General features: G+C 35.1%; 3 protein-coding genes across 17 annotated transcripts; all 3 read right to left on the bottom strand.

Annotated features, from left to right (window-relative positions):
* Positions 1–384: 384 nt before the first annotated feature.
* On the bottom strand, positions 385–4,025 carry LOC107422633 (mechanosensitive ion channel protein 8). 3 transcript variants are annotated; one of them, XM_048476388.2, is made up of 6 exons: positions 2,272–4,023; positions 1,984–2,107; positions 1,481–1,774; positions 1,356–1,399; positions 1,197–1,278; positions 809–949 (listed from the first exon to the last, which is right to left on the bottom strand). In XM_048476388.2, the coding sequence occupies exons 1-5, from the start codon at positions 3,693–3,695 to the stop codon at positions 1,230–1,232; spliced, it is 1,935 nt and encodes a 644-aa protein (XP_048332345.2). In that variant the 5' UTR covers positions 3,696–4,023; the 3' UTR covers positions 809–949; positions 1,197–1,229. The 3 variants fall into 3 exon arrangements, with proteins under 3 accessions (XP_015887602.3, XP_048332345.2, XP_048332344.2); XM_016032116.4 differs by having other exon boundaries at positions 385–949; positions 1,197–1,399; positions 2,272–4,019; XM_048476387.2 differs by having other exon boundaries at positions 1,356–1,774; positions 2,272–4,025.
* Positions 4,026–4,802: 777 nt separating this feature from the next.
* LOC107422643 (serine/threonine-protein kinase STY46) lies at positions 4,803–12,311 on the bottom strand. 13 transcript variants are annotated; one of them, XM_025066413.3, is made up of 18 exons: positions 12,045–12,310; positions 11,680–11,913; positions 10,806–10,920; positions 10,448–10,521; positions 10,208–10,318; positions 9,881–9,935; positions 9,677–9,787; positions 9,375–9,425; positions 8,748–8,920; positions 8,566–8,673; positions 7,954–8,069; positions 7,703–7,875; positions 6,835–6,930; positions 6,192–6,272; positions 5,965–6,018; positions 5,457–5,591; positions 5,302–5,381; positions 4,803–5,151 (listed from the first exon to the last, which is right to left on the bottom strand). In XM_025066413.3, the coding sequence occupies exons 2-18, from the start codon at positions 11,874–11,876 to the stop codon at positions 5,133–5,135; spliced, it is 1,749 nt and encodes a 582-aa protein (XP_024922181.1). In that variant the 5' UTR covers positions 11,877–11,913; positions 12,045–12,310; the 3' UTR covers positions 4,803–5,132. The 13 variants fall into 13 exon arrangements, 8 of the variants coding, with proteins under 8 accessions (XP_024922181.1, XP_024922179.1, XP_024922184.1 ...); XR_003053127.3 differs by having other exon boundaries at positions 5,258–5,388; positions 11,680–12,307; XM_025066411.3 differs by having other exon boundaries at positions 11,680–12,309.
* A 7,862-nt stretch (positions 12,312–20,173) lies between these two features.
* LOC107422492 (ornithine decarboxylase) lies at positions 20,174–21,887 on the bottom strand. Its single transcript, XM_016031950.4, has one exon. The coding sequence runs from the start codon at positions 21,625–21,627 to the stop codon at positions 20,377–20,379; it is 1,251 nt and encodes a 416-aa protein (XP_015887436.1). The 5' UTR covers positions 21,628–21,887; the 3' UTR covers positions 20,174–20,376.
* Positions 21,888–24,828: the final 2,941 nt, after the last annotated feature.

The raw sequence follows: 24,828 nt of genomic DNA on the forward strand, positions 1-24,828 counted from the left end.
AAACCATTTTTGAAAGCGAACAGCGATCCAATTTTGCATTGGGCCTGGACCAACAACGGTAATCCTAATCACAGCTTGCACGAGTGTCCACCAAACCAAATTTGACCTTTTTTATTTTTTAAATAATAATAATAAAACTAATTGGACTCTTAAATTTTCAATTACAATAATCACGCATTCAACTTCTATATTTGTGTGTTCGCATGCGTATTTTTCTCCTTTATATATATATATATATATATACATATTATATATAGCCAGTTTATTTTAAGTTGAATATTTTTCTTTAGTATGTGATCAGCCAGCCAAGGATGTAAATGTCCATTCATTTTTAATTATATATGTTTGTAAATAGCTCTATTTGACAGTACATATCAGATGATATATGCTTACCATAGACAATTAAGTAGTTTTATCATACCGATTACTTTATTCAAATTGAAACAATTCTAAGATTTGATTTTTATATATCAAAACCACTGCCTTTTAAGCTATGGGGAGAGAAGCTAATGGACAGCATAATGGCACGTATAATCAATCCAGCCACAATTCGTTTGACCTGGTGGCATGACTTAATGAAAATGATTTGTTAGAACATAAATTTCCTTCATAATGAAGATCATTCCGACTCTCTGTTTCACTGGCATAACTTCAAATTCAATCACCTCTGGCGGCATGACTTGTCCAATTCGAAGGAGGATTGTCGGAACTTGGCATGCTTCGGACATTCACATCAAGAGGCAGCAAGCGATATTCAATGTCAAGTTCTCTGAAAATTTTGATCATTTGTTCAACCAAATGGGTCCTCCTATTCCATCTCTCTGCGATGTCCTGATAGTTCATTTTATGTGTAGGCCACAGTGACAGCGTCAGTTTGTTCAAGTCCTCCACGTCCCTCATTATCAACATTGGAGCTGCATGCCAGTGCTCACCCTTGCTTTCAATGTACCTGCATTTTTTAGCAGCCATAGGTCCACTAAATCAAGGACGACTAAGAATTTTAATGCATATACATGTTTAATTCTGGCCAAGCTTAAAAATAGAGTACTGAAGAAGAAGCTGCCAAAACAAATTCCAAACATGCAATGTTTAAAGCTCTGTTCTCCAAAGATTTGGCTCTACAAGAAGGAAACTAAGACGAGAAACTAATGAAATTTGCAATTAACAGAAAGAAGATTTCCATCCAAAGTTCATACCCTTTTATTCTTTCCTTCATCATGGCTATCTTCTCAACTGGAGTTGAGATGTGGATGCAAAAATCGATAGCGTCTCCCATGTCTGGACTGCGGTAATAATTAGCAATGGGCTTGGTAGCTAGAACACTATTGGGGTATATGATCTTTAGGTTATCATACCTCAGAAAGACTGTGGTTAATATGTTCATCTCCTCAACTATCATCTGCAGAGACCGAACAAACCTAAAAAGCAATAGAGATAATACCCACAACAACATAACATGCTGGTATGATGATGATCTTACCTGAACTCCTTCCACTTCACAACGATCTCCCACATCAAATGGGTGCATTACAAATAAGAAGATGATTGCTTCAAAGATTGTCCTACAGGTATTCCCAAATATGAATACAACCAAGAGAAGCTGAGAGCTTACGAAGACAAGGAATTGGGTGATTGGAATTCCAAGTATAAGAAGCCAAATTATCATAATAATGATAGCTACAAGAATGTTCAACATATTGTGAAGCTCGTCTACCGCCGTTTTTGTGTCATTGAGAGACAATGCAAGTGCTTTTCTCTCTCTAAATGCATGGACCTATAACAAAGGAAAAAAGTCACTTCATTTGCGTTTAGTTGGTAATTAGTACCATATTTTCACTCCCATCTTTTTGTTCTCCAAAATTTTGACATCTATAGATTTTAATCCGCTGTCCAAAGGCCACAAAAGCAGAAAAAGTAATAAATTCTATCTACTAGCAAGTCAAAAACCAAGTAAAAAAAGATGATGTATAAGTATGTTATTACCACCCAATCTTTCAGAGAAGATTTGCTAATTTTCTCGTTTTCATTTGCTGCTCCAAAAAGTTGCATTGCCTTCAACGCTTCATCCTTACTCATAAAACGCATGACATCCTCCAGCAAAATGTATCTATGATCACAATAAAATACTTTCAATAGAACATAATATAGGAATGGGATTTTGCAAGGGAAAAAAAAGCCAACAACAACTATAATGCTTTCCAGAGATACAAAACAAACAAGACCAAAATTAATAACACGAAACCAACAAGTCTGTAAAGAATATGAACATACTGGGACCCCGGCTTGGCAACTTTGAGGAATATCTGCCTGGCTGCCTCTTTGGCTTGGCATTCAGTTCTAATATGTACAGAAGACTCATCCTCAACGTCAGAATTGATTATCTGCTCATCCAGAGTGGTCAAGGACCCATGGCGGATGATATTTATCATCCTCCTCATATTCCAAGCTGAAATATTCTTCTGACTCAGCTTATGCAAGTGGTCAATCGGGATTTTCTCGTCTTGTTTATCAGACATTGGCCTTGAAAATCTAGGATTCTTCCCAATTGAAGGGGATTGCTGTAGTCCACCACCACTCCCAGTAACTCTTCCAGTACTCCTTTGAAGCAGAGTTGCCCTGAGCTCACTAGGCATAGAAACCCCAGCAGCATTCTCAAACTCCCGAAGCTCAGCAGCAGCAGCCCCCCTTTCCTCTTCACGTAGATGATGTCTTTCAAACAGTGGGGGACCGGAAAGAGTCTCGATCACATACTGACTGAACAGAGCCTCCTGAATCCTTTCAAAGAAGGTGTTCACATGGAAAGACAAAGCAAGTACCTTAACAAGAAGAGTTTTCAGAAGCCATATGATGGTAGTCAACAGAAGACAAACCAAAATCCTGGTCACATAAGGTAAAATCCTACTCTTTGTCTCGTGCTCAACCTTATCATCAAAGATGGAATGCCATACCAGCAAAACCAGACCAAGCCACAGGCAATTTTGGACGGCCCTCCTCAACCCATATACAAAATACAGAACCCGTTTGCGCAGAAGAAAATTACGCTCTATAATGATCACAACCAAACGAACTCCCCACCCGGAGACCAAACGCCCACAGATTAATGCTAAAACCATTATTTCCCATTTCCACAACGGAAGGTCCCACAGCGTCTGCCTGGTCAGAACTGGAATCGAAAGACTACAAACTAAGGCCGCTATAATCAAAACAAGACTCACCCACTGAAGCAATGAGATTGGGCTGAACTTGGTTTTTGTGTACTCTCCCGGTATGTCTTCAATGCCGTCCTCATCAAAACCGTCCCTATCATCGTTCTCGTCATCTTTTCGCAGCAATTTTCGTCCAGAATTTATCAGTCTGTCCGATTTCTCACACGATTGCTCAAATGCGTCGCTGAACCTGGACCTTGTTTTGCTTAGGGGAGGCTTCCACGAATTCCGTCGAAAAGAAGCGTTTGAACTGCACCTCAGAACCTCTGCAGCAGCGCCGGTACTGGAGGACTGCTGCCAATTTTCTTGGCCAGAAGAGAACTCTTTGCTCCTTCGCCGCATGTGTTCCGCAGATTTCTCTGGTGAACCTTGATGTATTTGAACCGGAAAGCCCTCTCCATCAGATTTTGATGGAACCTCTTTTTCTTTGCTACAACCACCATTACTTTCAATGTCCACAACTGTTTCTCTTCTATGACTCTGAGACATTTGATAATGGTTTCGGCGATACAAGAGTAGCGGAGGAACAATGTGCAGTCTAATTACTTTTTAAGCAGTTACATTGAGTGAGTGTAATTCTCGAAGCATTTAGAGAGTGGGGAATAATTCTTTTCTTTTTTTTTTTTTTCTTTTTTTTTTTTTGACAATACATTTTGGGGAAGAGAAGGGACATCAGAAGCTACGCGATCTACAGTAAAAGCATTTGCGATTGAGTTGTATGGTATTCTCTTTTTATTTTTATTCTTTTTTGGTGACAAGACTTGGTGGGTATTTTCTTTTCTTTTTTTGCTGAGGGCTCGAACCCAGCTCACAGGCTTGGGTATTTTCGAAGAACACTAATTAACGCGTCTTATTCTTGACCTTTTGTTTTAAATTCCGCTGCTTTTGTTACAGTTTTCTGTTACCCCCACATGGACCTGGAGAGGAACCGAAAACATGTAAAATGGGTCTGTACGAACTCCCTGCGAATAAACTTTCTTTTACTGTGAATGTGGCGCGGGTTTGGGCAACATAACGTTTTCGTATTTTAAATTTTAATTAACGACCATATCCAAATACTGTTACTGATTTTTCATGGCTGTTAGAGGAAAAAGAATGATTTATTATTGCCTTCTTCACAGCATTGATTTATTATTGCCTTCTTCACAGCATTATCAACTATCGTTTTATATCATTAACCACCCAACACCGCCCCCTACCCTCACACCAAAAAATAAAAAAAATAAAAAAAAAATAGATAAATAAAATAAGCTATCAATTTCTATCCCAATGGATACGTTCTTTGTGAACGAATTTTATAAGGACCAATCATAATCTTGTCGAATTCACGAATCTCTTTAATTTTCTCGTTCTTCATTTAGTGGCTGTCGGATAAAATGCTGTTACCTATGTCCAATTAAAAAACAAAGAGAGAATGTAAAAATGCTGTTAACGTAGACAGAACGCGGACAATGAAAACGACAAAAGCAATTAGAATGCTGGGCACTTTCATTCTAGGATCTTCCCTGTTTGATTTCAATGTTTGTTAGAACCATTTTGTTTTTTTTTTTTTTTTTTTTTTCTGAATCATGTTTATTAGAATTTAGAAGTCAGTAATTAATGGGTCATGTGGATGTCAAATTTTATCAATTGATAACATATTCACCCATTGAAATATCATCCATCATCTACCCATTTTTTTACATCCAATACAAGTCGGTATCGATTTTTTAAAATAATAACATCAGCAAAATCGTCTTTGTGCTGTCAGATTTTACAAAAATGTGGCTGAACCTTCAATTAGTTATGGAAAGAACAGCCGAAGGATCATATCAACCAGGGAAAATCTCATATTTAGGTTTAATGGTTTCGAGCCAGATATGGTTCATCAGACTAGGATTTATTCCTGGAGGCCAGAGGGAGTTTGGGAGAGTACGGGTGATACAGCTAAAATTTGCGATAAACTCTGAAAGGAAAAACCGAATGGATCATATAAAGTTTAAGCTGAAAAGGAAAAAAGGATGATATAAAATTAGGAAAAAAAAAAAAAGAAAAAAAAAAAGGAAACTGACTCCTCAAAAGACCATCACAAAGAGACAATAAAGTGCAGCCTCACATGCCACTTGGGCTTCTTCCCTGCATACTAACTGGTATTATCCTTGATTGCTTTTCCTTTCTGCCAGCCCTCTCCTCCGTCTGTAACCTGTTTAATGATTATCAGACCTTCTAAAATGCAGAGTGGAAACGACAGGTGTTAGAATTCTTCCGTACCTTCTTGGCCATGTTCTGTAAAATTCCTACAATTTCCGAGAATTCAGGTCTTAATGATGGGTCTTGTAGCCAGCACCGCTCCAACAGTTCAACCAAAATCGGATGAGCATGCCTTGGAATTTTAGGCCTCAGGCCCTGCAATTCACGTTCTTAAGTTGTTCACTGTTTCAAGTCCTTGCTGAGAATGAATTACGTTTTCCACCAATATTTGTAATGCATTAGCAGCTAGTAGCTACTCTGGTTAGTGTTAGTCAATTCATCACTTTCACTTACCTGGTCTGCAAATATATCCTAATCCTGTTCAATAGTTAAGATTCGTGACAAAATTATTTCTAGCAGCTGCTTAAATCCTAGTCCAGGGCAATTTAGCATTAGTAACGGGAATAACTCTTTACCGGGGAGAAATGCTTTCTCTAAAAAGAAAGAATTGCAAACACACAAAGATTATTTGAACAAAACAAATAAATAACTACAAAGATAATGTTGCAACTGTGGTAAAAGAAAATACCTTCTGGACCACGCCGACAGCTGCTTGTAGCGGGGTTAAGTTCTCATAAGGAAGCTGACATTTCAGTCACAAAACACAGACAGAGGATGGTATGAAGTCTGTGCACGATAAACTAGTTCAAAGGAAGATAAACAGACATTTATCTAAAAGTAGCATTTTGTTTCATGGGAAGAAAAAGTTGTCCACCTCTTTTATCAATAAGATATAAATATAACAGATCCTATTACCTTTCCGGCAAGCAGCTCCCACAGCACAACCCCAAAGCTAAAGACATCAGCTTTGTGATCATATGGTTTGTGTTCAATAACCTTCAATGTGTCAAGACCAGATAATCTCATGTCAAAAAGCTGGTTTTAAGTTAGCCAACAGCAGATAGTGACCGTCATCAATAAAGGGATGTAATTCACCAAGCTACCGTCCATTATAAGCACAGTAAACAATTTACAAGTACTTGAAACTTCTAAACTTCTAACATTATTACAGCCTCCTCACAGTACAAAGCCATAGAAGCATTGAACCAATATGAGGAATTATGAGAATGGTATAATGTACAAACTTGCATGATGAAAAGATCCAAAAATGATGCAGTCAAAAAAGTCCCTAACCAAGCTTGCATCATTTCTACCAATTTGTTTCAACCCTTATTTATTATTATGCTCAAAAGCAGCTTCCAACTGCATTTGTGCAAGCATCTTTACCTTTGCTTTCTTCCTTTTGCACTCATTATATATCTATTATCTTTTTGACAATGCTAGTCAACGCAGGTGAATTACTTTTGGACAAAGGCTTGGAAGATATTCCAATGTTTGAGTGACAATGAAGCAAATGGAATGGCTACTACCCATCGATTAGTATCTGGAGAACACTTACCTCTGGAGCCATCCAACGATAAGTTCCAGTTTCTGCAGTCATCACGCCAGATTGAGCTCGCACTCTAGCAACACCAAAATCAGAAACCTTAACAACCTGTCAGACAAATTTTCTGGGTCTTAAATGAGATTGAAATCCAGAGCATCCTATTAAAGCTATGTATAGCCTTGGGATAACCTGATTAAGCTCTTATCAACAAGGAACATTATGAAACAAGGACATGAATGCACAGTCCTGCACATGCCTCCCTTTAGTTTCGATAAAAATAAGTATAAAGAGAATATAAGTTTAAAGGATGAAATCAAGCTACTCAAAAGAAAATGAGAAAAAATACCCAGGCATATTATAATCTATCTGACACAAGTTAAATCAATTAAAATGTAACTAATATGTGTAACCAAACAAATATCCTATTGTAAGCCATGTTGATTATGGGTCAGTACTTGAAATTGTATAATGAAAAAACAACTTCATACCAGAACCCTGTCTCTTACTCTATAATTCTTTTTCTGTTTATCTTTTTCTTTCCCCCTTAAGTATCAGAACATTACATAATCAAACTCACCAACACTGCACACCAGCCAAAGCGCCAGCACAGATTCTTGGCAGTTTAGGAATTGAGTTATGACATGTTCAAAACACCAGCACTATTTATTTTAATCATTACACTTCTTGATTTGCAGAATCTTGACTTACTATTTTTCATTCTGTCGATCCTAAAGGAAAAGTTTTAGCTAATCTTATCATTTCCACATCAGATTTAATGATCAAAAAATAGGGGAGGTATGTAGGCTGTAAAGCACCATGGAGAGACCTCAGGAACCTAATTACATTATAAAGTAAGATGCATAAAGAAGATATCTCTTACTCCATTTTCATCCATTAAAAGATTAGCAGCTTTCAGGTCTCTATGGATTATGTTACTTTGGTGCAAATAGTTCATGCCCTTGGAAACATCAATTGCTACTCTGAGCAAGGACTGAAGAGGTAAGACACTGTTTTCTTTGAGAAAGTCATACATGCTTCCACCAGCCATATATTCTGAGAAGGAAGAGATAAACAAATGAATGTACCAAAATCCAGAAGCCAGTAGTAACGTATCCAGTAAGCTACAAATACCAGTAACAATGCATAGGTTTGGATGTCTGGTACACGCCCCAATGAATTGGACAACATTCTTATGCCGAACCTTCCTACAAGTTCCAAAGAATAGACAGGCAAGCGAGATTAATGTCCTGAGAGAGGCAGGATATAGCAGAGTTTCAGTATGTAAAGACCAGGTTCAGCATGAATAACATAAAACAACTGTACTACTCTTTTTAAATGTAATTATATAACTCAGGTAGGAACCATATTCCTGGAAAGGAACAGTGTATTTCACATATTTGAAAGCTGTGATAAGAGGAAGATATTGCATGTTATTTAAATAGTGCAATACTTGCTGATACTCACATGCCCTTCCACCTTTTATTGTTTATCTTACTGGGGTGATGATTAGTTTATTGGGCATTGACTTAGGCTAAGTAGCACCTCGATGGTAAAGTATCATTCCAGACTATCAATACTTAATATTTCAAAGGTGGTGCAAATATATAATCAACACTAAAACGATAATGCTTCTTTTCTTTTCTTTTCTTTTTTTCCTCTTTTTTTTTCCCCCTGAAGAATGGATAATGCTTCTGCATCTCCTTGTCAAGATAGTTTTCTACCAAACAATGTGATACAGCAAACCTCATGATATAGACTTCTTGAGCAAATTCCCTCTGCATTGTTTCATTCAGGTGCCCAGCCTTTAGAACTTTAATAGCCACATCTTGATTACAGAAAGTGCCTTTATACCTGTGAACAGTGGATCAGAATATTCAACTGTAAACATATATATATTAAGCATGTTTAGTGATGAAAGAACTCACAAATCGCCAGACGAACCAGATGCTATTCTCTTTTCATATTTCAACAAGCTTGCATCAATTTCCCAGAGATCATTTTCATCAGGTGGTATGTTTAAATGATTATGAATAAACTGCACTCCATGTTCTTGCTCTCCAACAGGGGAAATAGCCTGATAATTTAACCTCGAATGCTTCTGAAGAATAATTTAAATAGATCATATTCAGATTGACAAGTTAAAGACTACAATCAAATGGCAGATATACATAATTTCTAGTAATGCTTACAAATTTAATTCAGAAGTAATATAATTGCACTTTCCATATTAATCAGTAGCTCCACTAGGTATGATTGCAACAAAAACTTGAAATGCTTCTTTCCCTTTATAGGGATCGAGGGAGACAATTATCATTCACTAGTACGAGAAAAACTTGATTTAACATTTTATGATCTTCATAATATCAAACCAATAAATAGAATCAGTAAGAGGCTACCTCAATCCTAGATTTCTCTTGGATTTATCAATCTAAGCAGGAGGCAATATACTTTGATGTTATCGATCATTTTTTTATTTAAAACACCATCCCATCTCAATTGAAAACGCAAATACCTTTTTAGGAAGAAATCAAATAGAATCAGTAAGAGGCTACCTCAATCCTTGGTATTTCTTTTGCCAGAGTTTCTCTAAGCTGCTCAGTCTCCTATAAAATTTTGAACAAGCACACAAGTCAAGCAGTTCATGAGGTAATGCATTTAATAACCCAAAAAAAAAAAAAAAGTTTTTCTAAGGAGCAATGATAAATATTAACCTATAGGAATGTATAATGCAATAAATTACATGACTCATAAATATTTTAGTAATGAAGAAATGATATCATGAAATAATTCAAATTTATTTTACAATAATAGTATCCACTGCAGTTTTAACATTTGAGATCAAGGCAGGAAATACCTCAAGTGCCCAACCATCAACAACAAAAACATCCAAAGAGTAGCCATCTATTGTGGAAAAAGCATGGGCTTCTTGAATGTTCAGCCCAATCTCAGACAATAACGATGTCAACTGAAAATGCGAAAAAATAATGAATTGTAAAGAAGGAACTTAATTAAGAAAAAAAAGTAGGTAAAATCGATACAACCATGATAAATTAGCTACCTGACAGAGAAGTTTTGGCTTGTCACTTGTTGAAATTGTAATCTCATGCATTGGCCTATATAAGCGTGAAATAATTGGAATATTATTCGACTAGCAACAATTATAAGACTCAGAAATCACTTTTTTTCTTTTAGAACCCTTCGTGTCAAAGGTTTTCTCAATTGTCGACCAAAAAGAAAGCAATAACAAGCAGCACAAAGACAGAAAAGACCAAATTCCTACTCGAGATATTCGAGCACAAAAAATTATAAATAAAAGGAAATATAAATTCTAATTCAAACAATTTACTGAGAACACGGTTTCCAACTTTTAATCACAATTATTTACCCGTAATATAGATGCTTGGAATTCATGATGCCATCGGACTCTGGAATATAGAGTTTGTTTGCATCAAATTCGAGGTCAGGTGATAAACCAAAGGCTGGTGGTGGATGAATACTGAAATATAATAGATAAAAAGAGGGCAAAAAATAACCAAAACTATTTGATATTCTATGCGAGATATAGGAAACTGAACCTTTACATTTATAAATATAACGAATTCAAACATATATTCATTAACCATGCCTCTGTTTGATGACATGCTCAGAACACTGTGCTTCCACTTTTCCATATGAGTTTGAGGCACAAGACGAACGAACCTGCATAAGAGAGATATATGCCAATTTGCATTTGGCCAGGCAAACAAGTTTTAAGTCTACAATTAAAAGTGATACGAAAAGTGACCAAAAAAATAACTATCGAACAAACATTATAGAAACTGAATATTAACACCAAATTGAAAGGAAAAAATATTTCTAGATAGGAATTTGGAAAATAAAACGAACAAGAAAAAGAAATACTCAGAATTTTTCATCTAAAAAAATCAGCAACTGCAGGCAGACACAACGACACTGATCCGAACAATATTTTGCATATGAATTACCTGCACAAGACGGACTTCAACTGCAGGTCTAGTAACAGGATTACGTGCCATATGCAGTAATCTTTTATGCATAAGAACATCTTGTGCGGTTTCCACATTCACGTCCAATGCATATCTTTAACAAGCAGATTAAATACATAAATACACATGAAATTTCATTTAGAAAAAGATAATAGTAATGTCCAATGCAACTAGTTTAGGTTAAAGGCAAAAGCAGCAGACAATTCATTTTGTGTATAATCTTAACCAAGAAAAGAATACTCAGACATATTAAACTATTATTCAACCCCCCATATGTTAAACTCAGTTAGATCGTGAAGAAGAAAATCAACTCTTGCATCGTTTTTTATCTCATTAATTGCCTTTAGCGATTTTCATCATTTTCTCTCCATTTTTTTTTTTTTTTTGATTGCTTAATTATTATTATTATTTTTTTTCCCCTTCTTTGCGAGTTAAAGTAGTAAGGCAAACAACTATTCTTCATAATCGAACTATGTCATGGTAATTCTCCCCCAAATAGCATCCAAAAGACAAGATAAAAATAATAAATAATGTATATATATATACATATATATATGTATAAGATGGTGAAATTCAAAGATTCTGTTCAAGCAATTCAAAGATTCTTTAATTCTTCTAAGCCAATTAGTAACGCTGGCCTATTATTTTATTTAGCAAAAAGAAGTATTCAAGATTCTGATCCGGCAAAAACAGAAAAAGAAAATATTCCACGAATCTGATCAAAGCCGAGCAAAACTGGAGAGTAATACGCAAAGATACATGAGAAACAAAAAATTCGAAGAATCGAAAAAGAAATAGAGTAATTGCAGAAGAAGCTGTAACAGTTTGATGGTTGTTCAGGGACTGACGGTACCTAGTAGGAAGGCGACAAAAATGAGCCCAGAGCTCATCTTCGAAACCAGGAAGCCATGACTCTGCCACATTCAAGTCCCTGAGTCGATGAAGAACTTCGTCGTAGATATCAACCTTCTGTTTATGCTTTCGGCTCAGAGTCGGCGAGAAATCAACGGCTCTGCTACCGCAACTCTCTGTGTCTCCCATGATCGTCATACACCATCAAACAACACTCAGAAAAAGCTACTTACAACTGAAAACCCAAAAGCGCTAATAAGTTTCAAGGAAGTGAAGGAAGAAGGAAATTTTGAGTAGCTTCGAATGATAGGAAGGAAGGAACCAAACGGCCTTGTTTTGTGCCCAAAATTTGTGCGTGTCACTCACTCTAGAGTCCAGACGCTCCCCTTCCTTGCTTGCTGCTTATCGGCTGGAATGGGAACTATCAGTTTGAATGGGAACACAAGGAACCGGACGTTAATTTAATTATAAACGAAATGGGCACCCCAAAAGTTGATGGTGATGTCGACGTGGATTCAAACAACGTATTTCTTGCTTTGCTGATATCACCGCCTTTTTGTAGCTATTATTTTATTAAAATTTTAACTTTGTCTAATTTATTATTTTAATCTCCAATATACTTCATTGATAACATCACCCGCACCTTTGGTCTTAGCCAACAGACATCCTCTGGTTGTCTCATTCCCCACTCAACTTACGAATCTTATGCGTGATTTGCAACTAAATTTATCTGCTTTTTTTTTTGGTTTTTTTGTTTTTTTTTTTTTTTTCTCTTCAATTGTTCCGTCAACCTTTTTCTTTTATTTAATTTAGATTGGTGGCTAAGACTTATAAGTTTGGTCCGACAATTAATTATCTAAAACAGTACCTACAATGCTATATACTATTTTATTATCATAAAGATTATTTCCATCTATGTGATTTCGATGAGATTATATATTTCAGCGACTACTGTTTAGATCTTGAATTAATATAAAGAGAAATTTTTGCAAAAGAAATTGCAAGTGGAAGGCCATGTAATGTTTTTTTTTTAAAAAAAAAAAAATGGAAACTGGTTCCAAATATTTGATGGTTTTTATGGACTAAATATAGTTAATATTTGATATTACGGAATGACGGTACACTGAACAGTTAGTGAACGTGTTTGGTTGTTGATTCAACCGTGCCATTGTAGTAAATGTAAAATTACTTTACACCGGAAAGGATAAAATGGCCCGGTGTTGGCCCTACATATTGGGTACACCTGATGCCCACTAAGTTTTTATGGACCATTATGTATGGCATTAAGCCATACAAATCACATGATATAATGTGTAATATTAAAATAAGATAGAATAATATTAAATAAATACAGTCACTAAACATGCTTTTATTGGGCCTCACAAACAAACCCAATTAGTATTTTCCTTATATCTCTTGGTCGGCCAGCAAGGTCTTCCAATATATCTTAATTTTTTTTATTTTTTTTTTTTTGGTGAATGGTTTTCCGGTATATCCGGCAAAGATTCACAAGTGTGGCCGTGGCTATTTTGTATAAGCCGCTTGGCAGTGGCAAACTCGTGGTATACAGCAAAATTGGGGTACATTTGTGTGCATGGACTAGTATACGTATTTTAATTTGATACATGTGAAGAATGGTCGGCCAGAATGACTTAAAAAGATGCCACCCCAAGGGGCAGTACGCTTTTCTTGGCAATTCGGGGAAGAGACAGGGACTGGTCTTCTGGTCTCGGTGGTCTTCTGGTCTCGGTGAATGTTACAGCCAATTCCACATGCCTCACTTTTCCATGGAATCCCGAAAGATGACCAGACCTCAGGGGGACGATGTTGTAAATCCAACCACTCCCCGCTTTCCTTTTCGCCTTATTAATATATATGTTTTTTATGTTTTTTTCTATTGGACTCCCGCGTGAGTTACATTTCTTTCTTATTATGATATCTAAATTTATTATTGGTGCGGGATCGTCCAATTGGCAATCCATTTGAGGAGGTGGGAAAAAAAATTGTGCGGGAGCATCGTTGACCAAATTTGACTCTTCCCTTGCTCAGAACCCACGTTAGAATTCCCGGCGGAGGTTACCAGAAAAACTGCTGGATAGAAAATAGAAAATAAATTAGAAAAACCTAAAAGTATGCATTTATGGTACCAGATTAGGGTAGATGAAGGAATCGAAGTGCAAGTCTTTTCCGATTACATGGCCCAGCCCAAATGTACAGACTACAGTAAGCTTGGCCATCATGGCCATTATACAGGATTTTGAGTTTTGACACGTCTCATACATCTCTTGATTTAGACGCCAACGGCTACTGAAATGTGACTTGAAAAAGGGCCAATTTTTTTTTTTTTGAAGCAAGGGACAAATATTTTCAATGGTTCGTAAATAACCATAATATGTCAACTCGGTTTACGTGGTGGGACCTCTCGTCTCACCTCAGAAGTGACGTTTAGCCTTACGGGTTTGGATTCTAGTTATAAAATGACAATTTCCCCTTGATCGTCCCGTTTCCACTGTCTGATGGGGCAGGCATGCGCATTATTGGGTCAAAATTACGAGAGAAGCTTTAATTCACCGAGTGTATACATCTCTCCTCTCTAGTAACCAGCTCGCCTACTATATAATATATTAATAGGTAAGTTAGGCTAACTCAGCCGCTCTCTCATTTAGGATGTGAAATTAAAATGTTATTGGATCTCACATTTTAGGCAAGAGGAAGGATACATACACCTTGTGTATAGAAGTTTTTTGGGCAAGAATACACATTCCGAGTCAGTATAGGTCGAGGCTAGGGAATTGGTCTCTGATTGGTTTGGTTTTTGACCCGTGATTAATTTGATTCTCTTTGAGCAATCTTTAATACAAACTAAGACTAAACCAGCTATATATATATATATATAATTTTTAAATATTTTTATTATGAATAATTGCATTTTTAATGTATTTTTATGTTTTTAAATTATTTATTTTTGTTATTATCAACATTAAGTTTAAGTGATTAAAATAATAACAGTATTTTTTAAAAACAAACAAAGTAATAATAATAATAATATGGTATTGGTCCAAAATCCAAATTGCCCAGACCTGAATATGTTTTGTCAATTACGAACATATTTGTCAATCCCAAATTTGAGTCCCTATAGTTGATATCAGAATTTAGAAACATCAGTTAATCACAAAATTTAATCTCAATTACATACTTGATCAGCCAATCATAAAATACAGACTTATTCATATTATCTTGAGATCTAGAATCAGGTTAAATCTTGAGAATCAATCCCATTTTAACAATCTTATATTTAACCCATTCGAGTCGATTCAGAAAAGCAATTCCATTCTAATTACCTTTGATCCATAACATGTTCAGACAATCTTAGGTGCTGCATTCGAAAATCTAAAATTTGGGACCCTTACGATGTTGGCTTCATAACACCCAAAAAAAAAAAAAAAAAAAAAAAAAAAGGGCTCATTTTTATTGGATTTTTCAATGAATGATATAAGCAAAATAAAGAACCAAAGAACATTTGGTTACAAAAAGAAACTATATGTATATAAAAAATAAAAATAAAATAAAAAAAAAAAGGAAGAAGGAAAAATCTAAGGGAAAAAAGCAAAACATACAATAGATAACTATAATAATAAAAAAATAACTTGAAAAAAAATAAAAATAAAAATACTTGCTAAAAAATGAAAATGAAAATGAATGAGTAAATAAAATGTAGATAAGATAAAAGAAAATTTTCCCTTTATCTTTGCCCTTCTCCCTTTGCACCAAACAAATTCAACATCTTCCATCCCTCCACTTCTATCATTTCTTCCTTTCAATCCTTCGTCATATTAGACAAGTGTGGTAGTTCCGTTAGTAAAAACACTACCATCCAAAACTAGTAATTGGGGTTCGAGTCTACTAAGGGTAAGGGATGCCTGGGGCATAGCCAAAAAAAAAAAAAAAAAAAAAAAAAAAGAAAATCCGTTCATCATATTAAACCAAGCTAAATTTCATTAGATTTCAAGTGACATATGATTCGGAATTGAAACATTTAATAGGGTCATCTTTTAGTGCTGTGCCTACTAATTTTGTTGGGTTCAATCAAACTTCAAAGCAAGGAACGCAAGGATGCAAGGCCGTGCTTGGTTTTTTATTTTTTTACGTAATTTATCCTCTGTACCTTAGACTATTCATTAGTCGGTACTTACCAAAAAAATAATAATAAATAAATAGTCTCATGTGTAAAAAACAGTGTCATGTGCGAAAGTGTATTAGGCTGTTTGAGCCCATTTTGGCTAATGGGCCTGTGAAAGGAAGAAGATCAGTGTCTTTGCGGTCCGGTACGATATATGACTCCGTATCTCAGCTGAATCTTCTGGCATTTCTTTCTTTCAGAGACCAAAATTACTATTTACGTCTATTCCAATCCAAATCGTAACTCATGAGACCAGTTAATTTCTGACTAGAAACTGTTACGTTTCGTTCTCCCTCTTTCTACGTTGCAGTTTCGTTACGTACATCGTCAATTGTACCAAAATTCCTGCAGTGAATTATGAGGTAAATCTGGTAATTCGTCGTTCTACTTAATCGTTAATTTTCCCTAAATTATAAAACTGTCTCAAAAGACAAGCAGTATGGTTGGTGCAATTTCTCCTTTGCGTTCCCGATAGAACTATGAAAATGAAGGTGGATCAATGAAGAAGTTGTTCTCCGGCGGTAACTAAACAATAACCAGCGGGCCAAAATGGTATCGTTAGTCCGATGAGATTAAGAAATAGTAACTAGTATTGCAGCTCAGAAACACTGAGATAAAGTGTTATGGCCATATGGGGGCGACTTCCTTTTATTAATGTTGCAGACTGTGCCTCTGGTCTGGTTTGTTAAGAATTACCGAGCGAGCGATGCCCTTATTAATGTAGGGGCCTGTGGTTCTGCTTTTCAGACACAAAAAAAAAAATAAATAAATAAATAAAAATAGAAAGAGAGAGAAAAAGAATATTATGGGGCTGGAACGTCGGTTGCTATTGAATGCTCTGGTCCTTGGTTGTGGGTTTTGGTAGCCGAGGGTTTTTAATGCACCCCGCAAAGCTTCTCTCTCTCTCTCTCTCCCCCCTTAAGTTTGATCTAAGACGTCCGCATATCTTTATATATATATATATATATATATAACACATTTGGACGCCTCTTCCCATCAATATACCATCTCTTCTTATAATACTTTCTCTTCTGATCAGTTTGGCATTCAACTGCCAAAAGAACTGGTTAACTGAAGCAGAGATCGAAATTGTACAAAGTTTTGGCGCTTGAACGAGTTACACTGTGATGTTGGCTCGGCTCACTCAGAGAACCAAACCACATATATTATTCCTGATTTTGTTGTTTGATTGAGCCGTGCCAATATCTCAGTGGTCTTTCATTTCTATATATCACGCTTCTGGGACCTCAATACCAAAATAATTAATCTATATTATTGAGGTTTGTATCTATATCTTTAGTTTCCGTTTGTTACTTTTCCTTTTTGTGTTTTTTCTCTTTCTCTTTTTGTTTTTTTCTCTGAAACAAGATCTTTGGCCGCCAGACTGGACGTTTGGTTTCAAAATCAACTTCCCCTACCAAGCATTTCGGGCCATCCTATGTACAGATCCTTGAAAAGCTAGCTTCGATTGAACAGAACAATATATATACAACGTATGGGTTTATATTGTCTTATATATAATGGATGATTAATCTGGATATCAGATATACATTTGTTATTTTAGCATCAAGTACTAAAATATAACAACAAAAATCTGTCTTTAATATTGGAAATTATATGTATGTTGTAGCTTATTAAGTAATTTCCTTAAATCTTCTTCACCTTCCTGTCTGACCATTAGATCCCGAATTTATGAAAATTTCTGTGGATATATATAATGGTTTGCCAAATAACTGGGATATAAAAAAGCCTAAATTCTTGAAGCTATAAATCGTCAAAAAAAAAAAAAAAAAATCGATGCAAAGTGTATGAGATTTTTCAAAAAATTAATCAAAAGCAAATAGATCACATGAACCTCTTCTGCACAGAACACGCTTAATTGATGAACCAAGTAATTTTCTTTATACCACACAGTAACAATTTAAGAGGAGTTGAACTACCGTTTCACTTCTAATTGTAAGTATAGAACTTTAAAAAAAAATTGGCTGGTACAATATTTAATTAACATTAATTTAAAAAATTTAAACTATTAAAAGATAGATTGTCATTTTTTTTTTTTGTATTTTTTTATCTAATAAGAGGACTTAAATATATATATATATATATATAGTCCGTTACATGGGCGAATGTAAAATAGGTAACGCTGAAAGACTATAAATTACCTATAATATAGAAAAAGCAATTTCTCAATGTTGAAAGATTCCATTATTATAGTAAGCATGCATGTCGATTATAATAAATACGTATATTATATATATATATAAAATTTTGGTTCAAATACATACATGATTATATGTAATCTGTTATGATTAATTGAATAGTGAATGCATTTAACAATATACATATGTATGTATTTTATAACAAAATTATGTTTATATATATATATATATATATATAAATATATATTATTTTCTCTTTAAATTTTGAATGTCAAGAGAGTAAGATCCAAAACATAGCTTATCTTAGTAGTATATCTATCGTTAAGGATAAGACAAAAGTATCGGAAAATTTATTCCAATGATGTATTGCGCCAATCGACGCTGTTTGGAGTAAAATCCCCCGTTGGTTTCTTTCATTTCGAGTATAAAAGAGAAATTAGTTGAGACAGTAAATGTAAGAAGTAGTGGGCGTTGGAAAATATTTAATAAGACAGTAAATTAGATAGGTTGTAATAAAAGAAAGAATCTACATTTAATTCATTTACAGGAATGCCTGCTATTGCTTCGGCACTCAGACAAAGATTCCCTCCTTTAATGTTGCTCCCATATCAGCATGCCCATCCTACAACTTACTATGTACCACTACACAACTCGCAAAATTTCTGGCCTGCACTTTCCCATTCAAACTCCAAACGCCTTTCAATTTCCTCAAACGACCAACAAATTAATTCCTATTTTCCAAAATAATAATAATTATAATAACAACAAGAAGAAGAAAAACTTACCGTTTCAAATTTCATGCACCGACATGTATGAAAAAAAGAATTGAAAATAAAAATAAATTCTTCTTAAATTTTTACCTACCACAAAGGCTCATTTCGTTTTTAATAATTACATCTTGAGGGCAACTAGACCTCCAAGGAAACAATAAAAAATTTTAAAAAAAAAATGGATAAGCATGGTGTTATAATTTGGATGCTTAATTGAACCAAACAACTTGTTACAAGGAAATTAAATGCATATCTTCATTTCTCTAAATAGTGTACACCCTGAAATCTTATTGGCTGCAAACCTATTCGGGTGACCAATTAGAGTTTGGCAGTGGCATGCAGAATGCATCATTCACAACAATTTTCTAATGGTGGCAAGGGCCATGCGGTCTGAACAAAATTAATGGCGTTCGAATTTAATTCATCGATCGGTTGCTTTATTACGATGAGTTCTTTCAACTGATGAGACCCTTTGGTAGCAAAAAGGTTGGATTCCATTTAGGAAGTAATAAGTTCTACACCTCTGTAGCGCATTCAATTGTAAGTATGTACAACTGAAAGTGCGTACTTTTGCTAACAGCTGTATGTACCACGCCCACCAGACCATTTTCAATTTGAAAGGAGACCCAAATATACGAATTCATACGAACTTTTGCTAACCAGCTGGATGTACGACGTTCACCAGACCATTTTCAATTTGAAAGGAGAACCAACTAATACGAATTCACATTTTATGGTAGTTACAGAAATCCCAAGGATTAGTTACTCTATTCGTGTGCCAATGGAATACGTTTTGCGTGGCATTTAGAAAATATCAGTACGCTACATATGGGCTTGGGGCTTTATTCTTATTATTTGTTTTTTGGGGCTATGCTACATATGGGCTTGGGCGCTTAAACCGAAGAACCCAATCTTGCAGTCAAATTACGGTGGAATAAAACCCTTGGAATCCCTCAACAAATGCCACATCCCTTCCTTTCCCCTTCCCTGCAAAGAAACATTTTCTATTAGTTAAGAAAATTCTACCCGCGTCACTGGTTGTGTCATACGATAGAGAGGTCGGTAGGAAACTAATCAATATGTTTTGGTCAAAGCACGCCACAAATCTTCAAGCAATGATATTTCTAATGGACTAGAAAGGTCAACATTGTAACAATACTTTTTGAATATCAAATGATTCACAAGTTCCTAACCATCTGGCATCTGATTGGCACGACGCCAAGGACCAACAATCAACTATGCATCGTCCCCACACAGCAGCTTTCAAAGGAGGTAATATTAGAATTTTTGGTTGTTAAAAAATGAACTACTGTTCAAGTCTTGCATCCATACTTTATTGCTTTGGGGGGACAAATTTGACACTTAAGTGCAGACGAATAGTCAAAGTTATCAAAGAAGTTCGATTTAACCATATAAAATATGAGACAAAGTACATATTGCAGGCTATGAACTACTGGTATATGCTAGAGACATTGGTTCATTAGATATATATATATATATATATATATTCGGGAGATAGAGTTAGAAGAAGATAGTCCCTTGGCCCTTCCCTCAGTGAGAATGAGTAGTAAATAGAGGTTAATTTGGATTTAGTAGGCGAGGTACGTCAAAATGGAAGCTGTATTGAACCCATTAAAATTGGAACCAGCAGCCGCTGTATAGGCACCCATGTTGGGGAACACAAGCCAATCGTTGACCTCCAGTTCAGGTAGCAGGTAGCCGGTCAAAACAGTATCAAGCGCATCGCACGTGGGCCCGAACACCGTTGAACTGTACCTTTTGGCTCCTTTGCACGTGGGGTTCGAACCGTTGGACGCGCATGCGAGGGCCTCGCATTTCATGACTGCATGATCGTAGAGTATACAGTTCATGGACCCGTAAATCCCGTCGTTGATCCAATACTCTCTAAGCTCCCCTCTAACGCGCTTCCCTATAATGTTGGCGGCTAATGTGAAAGCCGACTCCGCGAAATATCGGCCTGGCTCCGCAAGGACGCTCAACCCGGGTTCATCCGAGAAGTAAGTCTGAATAGCTGCTTTTACCGCTGGAGCCGCTTGTTCAAATTGTTGGCCAGAAGTAAAGCCGCCGCCGATGTTCAACACATTCATTCTAGGCATGCCAAGCTGAGTCGCCTTTTTGAATACGAGCTTGGCGGCCTCTACGGCTCCTTTGTATACAAGCGAATTTGTGGCTCCACTTCCCACATGGAATGAGACGCCGGTTACAGAGAGCTGAGCAGCCTGAGCTGCTTGTAGAAGAGGTGTGACTTCCTCAGGGAGAGCCCCGTACTTGGGACCCAACGGGCACCTGGCTCCACCGTCATCCGGAGCTTTGATTCGGATCAAAAGAGCACATTTGGGGTGCCACTTTCGTATCTTTTCGATTTCGTCCTTGGAATCGAAAGTTGTTAGGTTAACACCAACGCTGGCGGCGTACTTAATATGAGATTCTGATTTACAAGGATTCGCAAAAATGATACGGTCCGGAGAAACTCCAAGGGCCAAAACGGATTCGATCTCAACCCGACTCGCGCAGTCAAAGCCCGAGCCAAGCGCTGCCATGGTATCTAGGAAAGCCGGCTGGGGATTGCACTTGACAGCGTAGAAAGGTCGAACGGTAGGTAGGGTCCGAATCCACTTGTCCATGAGGCTGATGACAGCGCCCAAATCGAGCACATAAAAGGGTTCGTTGGATTCTTGGTTTTTAAGAATGGTGGAGTGAATGATGGTGGTTAAGCCATCTTTTAGAATGGCTGTATTCCTCTTGCTTGATCTTAACCTTGGTTCTCCTAAAATAGTCTTGAGGCTTTTTGGTGAAACTAGGAGTGGTTCACTGGCCATTCGCTAGTCTAATATGGCAAAATGACAAGAAGTAATTAAAATAAAGACAAGGGCTGCGTTCGAGAGAAAAGCAGTATGAAAGTTAGAGTTTGGCTTGGAGGGTTTATATACGGAAGATAGGGAGATACCACCTCCCCTCCCCTCACCTGAACAAATTATTCAAATAACACATAAAACATAATAAAATGTCAATTTTTTGAAATATTTGGTACCATTTTCAAGGATCCGCATATTTAAATTTGAAATCTTCAAATCAATGTGCTTTGATATCGTGTTTATTATGTTTCCTTATAGATAATCATACATTCCCTTGTTTCTTATTTTTGGTCCAATATGTCATTTATTTATTTATTTATTATTATTATTATTATTATTATTATTTTGAAAGAGAAGTCCACTACGTCATTTGAACATTCTAAAAGACAATCAAAACTTATTTCCCCCCCAAAAAAAAAAAAAAAAAAAAAAAAGAGACAACCAAGCTTTAAAAGAAAAAGATTGCAATAAAAAAACAAACTAAAAGTATTCATATACTTGCATAGTGGTAAAACCACTAAAAATACACCATTACAAGTCTTGGCATGGATTCACTTAAATATAGGTGAAATTCCATTTCCTCTTTTAAAGTATATTCTAATCCCCAACCAAAAATAACAACAATGATAATATTAATAACAAACTAAAAAATAATTCAACCAGGACAATATTATTACCAAAAGAAAAAAAAAAGAAAAAAAAAAAAACAAGGACTAGAGAGGGAAAAGGTTTGCAATCTGTCATCTTAACAAGGGAGAGATGATGAATCTAGTATATGATATTAGGCGCTGAAATTATGAAGTGGTATTTTTTAAATCATCAAAAACTAAATTTATATACAAAATATTCAGTAAAAAAAATACGGATTTATATCCAAAATATTCAGTACGTACAATGTTTAAATCAATAATAAACTTATATCCTCACCATTCTGCACACGTAACACTCTTTCTGCATTTAATTAAAAATATATATATTCTTTCTGTATGTGCAAAACAAGTTTCATATATTCGTAGTTATTCTCTTTTCTTTTAAGTTATGAATACTTTCTAAAAATGTTTAAATCATGTGGAGGGGATAGTATTTATGAAGAAAGAGAATTCAAACATGCTCCAGCAAAATTTACCAAGTTTACAAACTCATGTGGAAAAACATAATATGTTATTTTTTTGAATGAAAAATTTAAAAATAAACTAGTTATGAATATAAGAAAAACTAAATATAAACAAAATAGAAAATTGTCCAATATATGTATAATATCAATTGGTAAACAATGTTGGTAAGCAAGTTGGTGCTAGTAAGATTAGTGAACAAAAAACTTATAATCAATTGATATAAATATATATATATATATATATTTTTTTTTTGATAGGATATTTTGGTAGTTTTTAATATTTAAATTTTACTTATTAATTGATAAATTGTTCAATAATTGAAATTTAAAATTTATTTGGAGTTTAAACAATATTTTTCACTTGATTGATATGTTACTAAATTTATATATTTCATCACAATATCTTTAAATATTAATATTTGAAGCAATTCAAAAATTACAAATCGCAATTCTAATATAAAAATCATTAGATTTTAAATATAAAACCTATTCTAATTCTAAGGTAATATGTAATCAATGATATTTGAGCAAAGAATTTTCCTAATTTATAAATATGATTAATTAGCGGATTTGAATAAATTGACATGTTCGGTTGGTTCACGACATAAAAATTAACTCGATAATTGACTAGGCTTTTTCCAAGTCCACAAAATGAATACAATAAGTTTGCTTTGGCTATAACGGGGCTGAAAGATGGTGAAAAGTTTAAGGCTATACAAATACGACTTTGTTGTTTTCGAGAAGAACCCGTAATTTGAATTGAATCATCTTCTTATTCTTTTTTTTATTTTTTTTATTTTTTTACTTTTTTTTTAAAAATCAGAAACGGAGCCAACCAGGCTCAAAATACTACTAAAACCTCAATTAAGACAATATAAGACTAAATTGAATCCTTGGTTTTACATTATGAAAATAGCAATTTGGATTTTGACAGGTAGCCTAGCCGTGATTTATAGTTTGTTGCATGGGGCCTAAGGGATTTGTATTCTCTTACGTCTCTTTACCTGTTCAAGTACCCCTCATATGGTTGGTTCAGTCCTGCCTCATCGTGTCTTTTTGTTCTTGTTATCATCTCAGACTTGCCGGTTCTTATAAAAAACAATGAATTTTAGATCCAAATTATAGTAATTTGATCGTAATAGCAATGGGTGGATTTTGAATTTTATATTTACATAATATTTCTTTTCGTTTTAATAATTTAACACCAATGCCACTTTAACAAAAATAAACAAATAATAAAATAACAGTACCATTAGCCACAGTTGGTTTTATTTCTTCAGGAAAAAAAAAAAAATTATCATCTTTGGTTTGGTAATGCTATTAATTTCCCAATTGCTCTCACTATAGAAGGTAACATTATTCAGCATCCATCATCCAGGACATTGTCGCAAACTAAGCCTTGCAACCATCAAAAGCTGAAAAACGGAATATAAAATTTTTATCAATTTCACTTATTCCAAAAAGAAAATGGGAATTAATTAGATGTATTCAAATATAACGTAGCAACTGTGTAAGGAGGTATCTTGAGACTAGGCGATAATTACTATACATATATATATATATATATATATATATTGCAATTTGCGAGTGGAATTCTTTTCTAAATAAAAAGATTCATAAAGATAGAGAAATCTTTATGCATACCCAGTCATGCTTTTGGTGATTGGGTTACGGTAGAGCCCTTGGAAATCTTTAGACAGTAGTTCTTATCACTTGATTGTCCCGCCTGCAAAGAATGTAATCTTTACCAATATTGAGGTAATCATAAACTGAAGTTTAGAGTCCCTTATTTACGAGCAAATTTTCTGCGCCCTTTGTCATAAATAGATATATGGCTCCCATATGTTTGTGAGAGAGCACATTAAAATTTGTTGCTTTTCACATATGGACCATTCCCATCAGAATGTGCAAAATATTTGGATTTGTGGGATTTGTTACTTTTCACATATGGACCGTTCCCGTCAGAATGTGCAAAATGTTTGGATTTGTGGTTTTAATATGAATTTCCATCCTGAAATTTTTGGTTTCAGACATATAGTCTTAGAAAAGAA

This window comes from Ziziphus jujuba, chromosome 5 (genome assembly GCF_031755915.1).
Source record: "Ziziphus jujuba cultivar Dongzao chromosome 5, ASM3175591v1".
In the NCBI taxonomy this organism is placed as follows: Eukaryota; Viridiplantae; Streptophyta; class Magnoliopsida; order Rosales; family Rhamnaceae; genus Ziziphus; species Ziziphus jujuba.